The following is a 12,049-nucleotide window of genomic DNA, read 5'->3' on the forward strand; positions in this document are numbered from 1 at the left end:
GCTTTAATCGCGGTCTCGGACAGAATACTGTACGGATCAACAAACTGATCAACAAGCTCACGATGCGCTGCGACCTTGTTACATCAGCTATACCCACATATCCAGCCACCGTCTGTCTGGACTATGGGACCTGCAACCGCAACTACGGATCCCATGGAACCATGGCTTTGCCGTCCATCCGGACTATGGGACCGTGACTACAGATCCTGTGGCAAAAACTGCGACTTCCCCAGTCCCTGCATATGCAGAAAGTATAGAAAGGATGGGCTAAAATAAATAAATAAATAAAAATCCATTTCATGGTCAATGCCTGCAGCATGTGCAAGTTCAGATTGATTGGTCAACTTACTGAGGAGAAAATGGATGATGGATGGACCAACTGATTTGGAACATTATCGTCTATAATGTCACGCCCCCAACACAGGGACAAATGAAATGCTGCTTGTATTGACTCATCCTCGAACATTAACGCCAAACCAACTTTGTTACATCCCCTTCTGTACATGACGGCCTTCGTTAAGGATTCAACGAACATGCAGGGGGGAAAAATGCAAAGCCCCAAGGTTTCTGTCCGAGGCCGCGATTAAAAGCATGTCTTTGTAAATTCTATGAGGTTTTCTTTTAATTACCTTAATTGGGAGGCAAAATAAGTTGTTATATAAGGTGTTGGTTTGGCCTGTAGTGCGCCTGCAGGCCGCTGGCCCCCAGTGGACGGCTTTCCTTTACAGCTACACTGCCCTTGATGCTGTGTTTTGTTTTTCCCGTTTCGCATGCAAAGCTCTGCAAGTATTTACCACTAACTTAACCTATACTTAGAGCTGTCACGATTAAGAGCTTTAGCTTGATGGATAATTGTGATCTTGGCATTGAACATCGGAACATACAGTATACTGTACGTAATAAAACATGTACTTTCTGTCTTGCTTTTTAGGCTTCGTAAACAGAAGTTGCACAGGCTTTATATGCCAAATCCTTTTAATTGACAAAGACATGACAGACATATTTAATAACTATACTTTAGAAATGTTTCACAAATAGTGCATGTAGCAGATCTACAAGCTCACAACGAGTAGATATTTCCACTACTTTTGGACCTGGTCATCGGTCAGTAGGAGACTCAGTAGGGAGACTCCGCTGGTCATCAAGTTATTGGCTTAGGAATGAGAAAAAAAAAAGAAAAAAATCTCCATGAATTCAAGGCTTCATGGCGTTTGCAATTGATTGAAAATAAGTAAGTAATTTTTGGGGTGAACTACTTCTATAAGTGGTTAAGTGAAAAGTGACATGAGCAGAGGCTAATAGCGCTAGCTAGCTTCAAAGGTTTGTATATGTTGTTGTTATTCGCGGCACGCAGCGCGCGACGGATCACGTTCTTAATGAACCAGGCCCCGCGGTGACGGCAAATCTCTGCTGTCACCGTGACGGCTTTGACACTGACACCCATCACATTCATGTTTTATAGAAGCTGGATTTACACTCAGAATGGAGAGAGAAAGAGAGAGAGAGAGAGAGAGAGAGAGAGAGGGGGAGAGGGAGAGAGAGAGACGTAGCCTTGGGGTGACAAGGCTGCCTCAGAGCTACAGATAGTGTTTCTTACACAGGAAAAGCTTGTAGCCTGATTAATTAAGTGTTTGTAACTTAAATCAGTGTTTCTCAGATGACTACTACTAGTACACTACTTTGGGGTACTCCTAGGGCAGGGGTATGCAACCTGTGGTTCTAGAGCCGTGGTTCTCAAACGTTTTAGCTAGAGACCCACAAGAGAAACCAAACTAGACCCGGCACCAATAAACTGGGAAAATAGCTGATCTATCGGCTATTTTCGAGTTTGTCGATCTGCTACTTTTGATGCGTTTGAATTTGAAAAGTAACAGTTTTGGACACCCGACAGAGACAGAGGTATAAGGCTCAAACATGTTTTTCAGTAGATTTTTAAATGTATTCATTTATTTAGGGCCCAAAAATCTCTTTTTGATAGTAAAGGTTCCCAATCCCTGTCCTTGAGGTACTTTTCTGATATTGGTTATGGACAAATTATTACATAAAATCTGTTAAATCTGGAAAGGAACACTCTCAGAGTCACAGACCCGTAGGGGTCCATTTGGACCTCTGGGGGTCCAATTGGCTCATTCACACCAGGGTAGGGCCATACTTTGATCCTACATAGCTGGATGTGGTTGCTATGGCAACACTACAGCATTGCCTGTCACTGTAATTTGAGTGCAAAAATGTTAATGAGAATTGATACTGAGATCTATTTATTTTATATTGGCTAAATTAATGAAATATGGCTTTTCTGGGTAACAATTTAAATACCATTACTCATGGGTCTAATTGTTTCATACGAGTTGTTCATATTTTTCTATCCTATATTTCTGATGCGTGACTAGTCATGGTCATACTTAGTAAAAACAAACAAAATATATGTATTCATTTTATGCACTGTACAATTGAACTTTACTGTGTCAAATTAGCTGTGATTTTTAGATGATATTATAACTCAAAAGTTCCAAAAGAAAAGCCATTTAGAAAAGACACCAGGAACAAAGTCTGTCACACACGTGCGTGCGTGTAAGTAAGTATAGTCAAAAGTTATGCTAAAAGTATAACAAAAAGCCCTGTCCTAGGGGGCTTGACTCCATTGTGGTCCATTGTGCTCAATTAATCAGTAATACTATACAATGAAAAAGCATATTGCGATAAAGCTCAGTAGAATCATGTGATATATTTACAGAGAAAGCTGAGGATTCTACTATCAGGATGTTCAAGGGGTTTATCTATTGTCCACTTCTATTTTTAGAACAGGAATTCTTTTACTTTAGTTTTTAGTTTGGGTAGTGAGTGGAGAATATTTGTCTTTTGGAAGGTTATTCCAAATTTTGGTGGCAGCATAGAAGAATGCATTTTTTTAAATAGCAGATGTAGAAGCTAACAAGCTGTTTTAAAAAAATAACATTTTGAAAACGTTTGAAAAACCTGATGAATTGTGACATTCTGCATAATCAGTGCTATTTTAAAATGTGTTTTACTTAAAGTATACATTACTTTGATGCCAACACTTCTAGTACCTTTTTCTCAAGGTAAATTCTGAATACAGGGGTTTACTTGTATAACAGAGTATTTCTTACATTGTGGTATCGGTCCTTTTACTTAAGTAAATAAATCAGAGTACTACTTCCACCACTGCTGGCTACAAAATTACAGACCCAAGCAACTCAGTGGTGCCACTTGTAATTAAGTCAAAGTAAGTATCCGTGCACTTAAACATGCAAAAGGCTACTTGGGCCATGTGGGCTGCTGTTTATAAGCAATGATCCCTCTCAGGTAGAGTGATAGCCTGCAGCTAGCTGCATGGCTATGGCGTGCCCCATGTGACCGCGTGATTCGATTTGGGACGCTTGGCTGGAGTCATCTGAGATGCCTAACTCGGGCTGAATCGGATCATACCCTGGCGTTTCCCTCATGCAGGACCATGCCCACGAGTCCGTTTTGCTCGCAGACTGATAGGAGCTTCCTTTAATAAGCTCAGAGGGAAATAGCATAAAGCAGCGATTCTCCAAAAAAAAACTTCTTAACTGCATCAACTCTTAGCGTCTCTATTCTGGGCATGTCGTAAAAAAAAGGCGCGGAGATTCGGGCGGGACGGGAATAGCCGATCTACAAGCTCGCAATGCGTTTACGCTGAGAGCTTGTAGATCCTGCTATTCCCTCTGTCGAATAGGTCGTCTTGTAGGTCTTGTAGGACGTATAGTTTTGGGACATGTTTTGTGGTGAGAAACAAAAGCAGACAGACGGACAGTACGCACAGAATTAAGTCATACAAGCATCTTCTACTGAGAGAGCTGGGATTCATGGGTGAAACACATGAACGATGAATGAACGACTGAGGCTCGAGGACTGCATAGAGACACAGTTTGTCACCGCTGACCCTCCCGCTGACCCTTGTTTGCCCTTTGACCCTTCAGGTTTCGACGACCGGGACACAGACCTGTTCCTGTGCGACACGAACACGTGCAAGTTCGACGGGGAGTGTCTGCGAATCGGGGACACGGTCACGTGCATCTGCGACTTCAAGGTAAGACCTCCTCCTCCTCCTCCTCTTCCTCCTCTGACGTGGTCTGGCTCTTTCTGGGGGCTAGTGGTTCTCAAAGTGTGGTCTGGGGACCCCCAGGGGTCCTTTAGGGGGGCTCCAGGGGGTCCTCAGCGAAATTAGTTAATATAGCATCACTATCACCACTTTAATCCTATTTTATACTTTGGTTTATTCAACAATAGCCGATCTACTATCTATCTAAGCTCATGGTCGTGACACATCGAGTCTCGAAAAATGTTTTAACATTTTGATGGGGGTCCGCGCCAAAAACATCAAGGGCAATTTGGGTGTCTGGTTTTAGAGCCAGTGTTCTGGGGGGGTGTTTGAGGTGTTGATCGTTGATCTTGCTGTCCCGTAGGAGCAGGGACAACAAGAGTTCTGCTGGAAGTGGTGTTTTGTTATGTGGGGGAATTATTTTTGGGTTTGGTGCCAGGTTGTGTGAGGTGGTGGATCCACCTACTTTACTTTGCACACTGAATCTAGAACAGTCAGTTGAGTCCATTTTTTACTTTGGACTGTATTTATTATTCTCTAACACACACACACACACATTGTTGGCTGTGAGACACAGAACAGACGCGGTGCAGGACAACACACTACATTACACTACACTACCAGACAGTCTGTCTGGTACTGTCTGCTATACTGACACAACATCAACAACTAAACACAACACCAACGCAGCTAACTCCATATTCTGCCCCTATAGGGTTGATTGAAGCACTTTACTTAGAAAGACATGGAAACAGTACAGGGAAGTACAATTTACAATCATAGGTCCTCTAAACTGGCTTATTTAGGTGGTTTCTCAATGACCCTCCCTCCCCCCAAAGATTTTGTGCCAAGGACCCCATACAAGAATTATGGTGTTAAAAATGTCACAAATATTCAAATATTTCCAAAAGGTGACCGGGTTTTCTCTGTAGCCGCCCCCTAACTTTGGAATTGTCTCCCATTTCACATGAAGTCCCACCATAGACATGTTTAAATCTAAAGACCCTCCTCTTCTCCCTGGCTTTTACTTCTGTGTGAGTGTCTTTTTTCCTTATTTTTTGATAGATTTTTAGGTTTTGTTTTTTGTTTTTATCTGTGAGTCACTTGTTTTTAGTTTGTTCTCTGTTCATCTGGCTATGTTGTTGATTGGAAAGCACTTTGGGTCAACGGCTGTTGTTTTTAAATTTGCTATATACCGTGGATAAAGATGACTTGACCTGACAACAACAGCAACAGCAAAACACCAACACGACAACATCACACAGCAACACGCACGCAGAAAGAAAGACAGAAAGACAGAAGGAGTGGACCTACACTAATTCGTAGAAGACAGACTGTTGGCAGCAGCGAGGCCAGAGGCAGGTCAGATCATGATCCAAAACAAAACACTAGCAGACAGCCTGACTGCCTCTCATGCACCATTGACTCCTCTATGGCATCACTAGACATGTTACATTATCGTCACTGTCAGGCGGAAACCCTGTATGTCCAAAGCCGTCCCTTTTTTATTAGTATTTTTTTTTTTTAATCAGAAATAGTGAAAAATTGTAGATCACTGGTTTTGTGCAACACTCTTGTATGATGAAGTAGGGCATTCGTTTACAAAATAACTGGACTCGGGTGGCCCTATTGGGGCGTGCACGCATGCATGCACGGAGGACACATTTGACGGAATAGCATGAGTTACCATTGTGTCTTGTGAATTACCCATATCTACTTTAATAACTAACAATAGTGTCTCACTGTGCTTCACATTTTAGTAAAGTAGCCAAATCATTCCAATTTCAGACAAATCATTCCATGCAGCATGTTCGGACAATAAATATTAAAGTAAAAAACTAAAACTGCAGCATGAGTTTGTGGCACCGTACAAATGTTTGGGTGCATTCGTAAATCTCCTCCGATTTCAGAACGCTCATAGAGAGCATAAATTATTTACGAACGGTCATTGTCTATTTTCGTCTACCCACAAAAAATAGCAGATCTACAAGCTTGTGATGCAACATGTTCTGAACTTGTAGATTGGCTATTCTTTGGAGAACAAATTATAATAAAACATTGCCTGTAATAACCCAAAACAGTGACAGCACGGGGTTAAACGGGCACAATAATTAATTGAAAATGAACTAAAAATATATAAAAATATGAATACATAAAAAAATCTTTCTTTCTTTTAGTCAATTTCCTCCATTTTCTCCTCCTTTCCAATTGCCCCCCTCCTGTGAGGTAATCAAGTAGATGGAAGCCATGGCTGGAGAGTATTGATATAAGGTTCTAGGGGACTGGATGCAAATATCATGCGGCGTGGACACAATTTATGTCTGCTCATGAATTTCCACATCATTCTCCATAATCATGCACGCCATACCCCCCCCCCCCCCCCCCCACACACACACACACACACACACACACACACACACACACACACACACGCTCCACAACACAGCCTTTTGACAACTACAGCCGGGATTGAAAGGACCTCATTACCTGGCATAAATCTCGGAAATGACTCCAGTCTTGATAATGGCTTATACTTAACTTTATGAACAGAATCTATAATGACAAATCAAGGCAGTCGGGGGAAGCTATTGATTTCGGTATAAAACTCTGTCCACTATTCAAGACTAATAATAATGCGTATGTGCTGCCTACGTGAATTTATAACCAGCGTTTCCCAACCTGTGGTACGGGGCCCGCTGGTGGGCCCCGAGGGTATTGCAAGAGGGGCCCCCCAAAATAATTGGCAAAACACCTTTAATGATAATTTAACGTTAATGTTAAAATGTGATAACAATAAATAAGAACTTAAAGTATACATACTATACCTTAGTTCCATTGACCCAAGCTGAAACACTTTCCAGACTAAGTGGGCCGTGATCCAGAAAACGTTATAACCACAGAATGAAACCACATACTGCAGATCTAATAGTCATAGACAGAGTTCTGAATTTTGAGGTATACTTCCATCTATCAATGTTTTATACTTCTATTCCACTACATCTCAGAGGCAAATAGGCCTATTGTACATTTTACTCCACTACAATCATTTGAAAACTTTAGTCAACAAGTTACGTTGTAGATATAAAATCTCATACAAGCCATGCATGAACCAATTAAGCCCTATTTTTTTCTTTGGCTATTTTGCGAATGATTTGTGACACATTTTGAACACTTAAAACTTGTGACATGTGGACATTCTGCATACTGAGCAATCTTACTGTTGGTACTGTTTTACGTATGTTTTGATGCTTTTGATACTTTTGTACCCACGTCTACATTGTAGTATCGCTACTTTTTACTTTAAGAAAATTGGGAGTATACTTCTTTCCACCAACTGCAATAAGTGTCCCTCCTTTTATCTCCATTGCCTACACTTCTCAGGGAGACAACATTAACGGCGGCGCGCAGACATAATGTCATTATGTCTCCATTCCTCATCGCGCGGTAGATCTCACACTGATACTCCTGTCCCCACCACACCCTGGGTATGGGGTTGCCATGTCCGCTTGTTATTATAAGCGACTTTTGGGCTAGTAAATATTTGGTACAGCAGTTTTTTAGGGTTTGTTTCTAAAGTGTAATAGTTGCTTATGTGGGCTTGCTTCCTAATGTTGTTTAAACCAGTGTTTCTAAATATGAATGTCACGTCAAGGATCCCCCCTTTGTCTGCAGACCTACAAGCTCACACAATGCGCCGCGTTGTGAGCTTTTAGATCTGCTAGCCTCCAATAGCCTGTGCATAAAGGTTTAAAGTGCTCATGTGGCCTATAGTAGTCGCTTCTTTTTGGGCTTGTTTTCATAGACCTGGTTGCTTATTTCCCTTGCAGACTCTGATAATCCTGTCGCCACCCGCTGCTCAGGAGGGGGAAAAAGTGCTCGGGTCACGCCACTTTGATTTGAGGCTTAATGCCACCGTCTCGGTTAAACTTAGCCTTCTCTCTTTATCTCTCTCTCTCTCTCCACGGTGTCTGCTGGGCTCGCGAGGGCGGGTGGGGGGGTGGGGGCTGATTCTGGGCGCGTTCTAGGGGTCCTGACGTCAATGTCCTTGATTGCATCAAGCCAGGGGTAATTCAATGAACGTGACACAAACGCTTGTCCCCGAGTACAGTGCTGTCCGCTGTGTCGGCCAACAAAAAAAAAAAATGTGTCCGGCCACTCCTCCCCGTTTAGTGTCAATGGAACGAAAATGTAATTGTAAACACACTAAAACGGACACATTTACGCGTGCCCTGTAAAAGCCCTGAGTGTTAACGTTAACTCTGAGAGTGTATACATGGAACCGAATGGACCCTTATGGAACTTCAAATAGTGTACAAATGGAACTTTGTACACTACTCTACTACACTACTCCAAATAGTGTACAAATGGAACCAAATGGACCCCTAAGGGTCCATTTGGTTCCATTTGTACACTATTTGGAGTTAAACCCGCAAGTGTCAATTTGGTTCCATTTGTACATTGTAACACTCATGATTTCACCATTACGGGTCAATTTTTTTGGTTCCATTTGTACACTCTCAGAATTACAAACCCCGTAAGGGTCCATTTGGCTCCATTTTGTAGTTAAATTGGCACTCGTGCTTTCTCATTGTACCATTAGCTCTTATGACCGAACTCAGAGCTACAAAACGAATAAATTAGCACCAAGGAGTTCACGGTGTGTAGGTAGATAAATGGATGCACGTGGATGCCCCCAAAATGCTCCCTCTCTCTCTCTCTCCCCACACACGCACACACACACACACACGCACGCACGCGCACACACGCGCACGCACGCACACAGACACAGCCCGGAGGGAGATAACGTGTACGGTTGGGATGCGTGGAGGAAGTGGGTTTGATCTGGCGGAATCAATGGAGTCTATTCAACAAGCCAGAGATTCCTTCATTCAGCCACATTAGATTCACCTCACAGCCAAGCCTCCTCTCTCTCTCTCTCTCTCTCTCTCTCTCTCTCTCTCTCTCTCTCTCTCTCTCTCTCTCTTCCTGGCACTGTGACCACGCTCCGCCACGCTCTCAATGACACAAGCTGTGTCCAGTGGGTGGAAGAAGTACTCGGGTATTTTTTACTTAAAGTAAAAGTAGCAATACCACAATGTAGAAATACGTTTTTTTTTTAAAGGCATGTGTTCAAAATAATTGCTTGGTTAAAAGTACAAAAGTATTGCCATCAAAATTAAGTTCCAAAAGTAAAAGTACTAAAATGTTTGAAAATAGCCTAGGTATAAAATAGGGCTAAAGTGGTTAATGTATCTGCAAAGTAACTAGTAACTGAAGTTTTCAAATACTTGTATTGTAGTAAAAGTACAATATTTGCCTCTGAGATGTGGTGAAGTAAAAGTATTGAAAATTGGAAATACTCCAGTAAAGTAAAGATTCCTCAAAAGTGTACTTTAAGTACAGTATTTGAGTAAATGTACTTAGTTACTTTACATCACTGGCTGTGTCACGCACAGGGGTTGCCAACTACCTGACATTATAATAAGGGGCACATGACCGGGCGTCCCCTTATTTCATAGAAAAATAAGGGTATACTATGTACAGTTTTTGTATAACACATAAGCTCTGAGGACAATTCTACAAATGCCTTCTAAATCAGTAGTTCTCACACTTTAAAGATTCTTCAAAAAATATTCAAAAGTAGCAGAGAGTACAAGCTCGCAGAGCTATTTTTGAATAGCCAACGCAAACATCTAAAATGACACCGATGCTTTCCCGGTTTGAATGGGTTAAAGGTTGGGTAAGTGTTAAATTGCTTTCTATTCTAGATACAGTAGTACTCATTGGCATAGAGTATTTGTTTGGTAACAGGGGGCTCCCTGTCTCTCCAGCTCTTGATTAAACAATTGATTTATCCAATCAGGAGAGAGAACTCACACGGGACACATTATAAACAAGAGGAATTGGAAGTGATGACACAAAGAAATGAGCAGACACAACATTGGAACTGGAACACTATACAATTTAAGCTGATATAATGGGTACTGATTGGCTGAAGATTTGCCACCCACCTGAAAATGTATTTTCTGTTTATGAAGTAAACTACTGAACTGCTACCGACCTCTATTTGCAATGATCTACAAGCTAATGTTTTGGAAAAGAGATTTGGTGTAGACATAAAAAAGCGTGCACTCAGGTGCAGTTTACTAAGTCTAGACGGTTACAACATGTATTATATAGTAGGTTATTTGCAGTGGTGTAAAGTAACTAAGTGCATTTACTCACGTATTGTACTTAAGTACAGTTTTTGCAATACTTTTACATCTACTCCACTACATCTCAGAGGCAAATATTATACGTTTACTCCACTACAATTGTTTGAAAACTTTAGTTATAGTTACTTTGTAGATTTTGATTATTGTTACAAAATACAATAACCACCTCAGCCCTATATACATTTCGGCCATTTGAAAATAGCCGATCTACAAGCTCACAATGCGTCGCCATGTGACACATTGTGAGCTTGTAGATCTGCTATTTTCAAAAGATTTGTATACATTTTATACATTTGAAAACTTGTGAATTGGGACATTATGGATAATGAGTACTTTTACTTTTGGTACTTTTAGTACATTTTGATGCCTCTACTTTTATACTTTTACTCAAGTGCATTTTTAATTCCGGACTTCTACTTGTAACAGAGTATTTCTACATTGCGGTATTGATACTTTTACTCAAGTAAGAAATATGAGTACTTTTTCCACCACTAGTTACAACATGTATTATATAGTCTGCTATGTGTATATAAGCTGTCTGAATTTAAGATGCATGATTTTGATTCCCAAATAATAAAGAACAAAGTGTGCCCCATATCAGTTCCATAAGGGACACACAAGGGACGGTTGGCAACCCTACGCACCAACCATGATGACACACTTTAGTGTCAACTTGTCAGACAAAACAAGTCGGGCGTATAGCTGCTTGGAGATCAGCATTATGCTGTGATGTTAGTAGTGTTCTGGGGTTGACAAATTAACCGACTCTGAATTGTACTGATGAGATTAACACTAATCATTTGACACTCTGAGTAGCTTTGAACCATCACCATGACAACCGGTAAACAACATTATGTGCTGATTGTCTTTGAACTGAGTCAATGGAGCATGTCTGCAGCCTTTTCAATCATTCTTTTTATTAGTCTTTGTGCATATGCGGTCATTAACCTCTTCAACAATATATTCTTAGTTGTATAGTGCAGTATCTTCAGTTCATAGTTGTCCGGAGTCTCGAGTCTATACTCGCAGCGTTTTTCCCCGCTACCCCAAATATCGTCACTGAAAATGGCTGATCTGCAAACTCACAACGCTGCGTTTTGCGCCACGTTGTGAGCTTGTAGATTGGCTATTTTTGTCAAATGTTCACCCCAGTGGTTACGTTAATGAATTACTCATTGTTATGGAGTATATTAGCGACTAGGCAATGCGACAATACAATACAAAATGCGTTTATAATTACAGACAATGTTAGGAGTAAAGCGATTTGCAGTAGCCGGCAAGAGCAAATCAAAGTCATCTCTTAGAATTTCCACACGCGTCTCTCTCTCTCTCTCTCTCTCTCTCTCTCTCTCTCTCTCTCTCTCTCTCTCTGCACAGCTACAATAGAGTAACAGATTTGATTCTTTGTAAAGGGAGCTTCGGTCATTGGAAGGCACTGTGCGTGCTATTGGGATGGATGGCTTCGCGTGGCGGCCTGCATCTCCCATTGCAGCCTGGCTGTGTGGAATATCAGAGCAGCTTCGGGTGAATAATGGCTCTCGCCAAAGATTGTTTTTCGGATGAATGCGAGATAGAAAGATTTCATGTGGGACGTTAATAAGTGACAATGTGCCAATGCATCACTGTTGGCAGGATAGCCAGTGGTGGACATTGTGTTCAACCCTGCAGTCATTGAGTCAAAGTATAGATACTCCTGATCAAATATTACTCGAGCTACAAATGAAAGCTGTTCTGTCAAATTTGTACT

General features: G+C 41.4%; 1 protein-coding gene across 1 annotated transcript in view; it reads left to right on the forward strand.

The window, feature by feature from the left end:
* Nucleotides 1–12,049, forward strand: part of tmeff2a (transmembrane protein with EGF-like and two follistatin-like domains 2a) — a 164,311-nt gene that overhangs the window by 24,920 nt on the left and 127,342 nt on the right. Inside the window, exon 2 of the mRNA XM_084084773.1 lies at nucleotides 3,966–4,075. Coding sequence (XP_083940899.1) covers nucleotides 3,966–4,075 — 110 coding nt within the window. The remainder of the gene's footprint in view (nucleotides 1–3,965; nucleotides 4,076–12,049) is intronic.

This window comes from Gymnoscopelus microlampas, assembly GCF_963454915.1.
Source record: "Gymnoscopelus microlampas genome assembly, chromosome: 17".
Classification (NCBI taxonomy): Eukaryota; Metazoa; Chordata; class Actinopteri; order Myctophiformes; family Myctophidae; genus Gymnoscopelus; species Gymnoscopelus microlampas.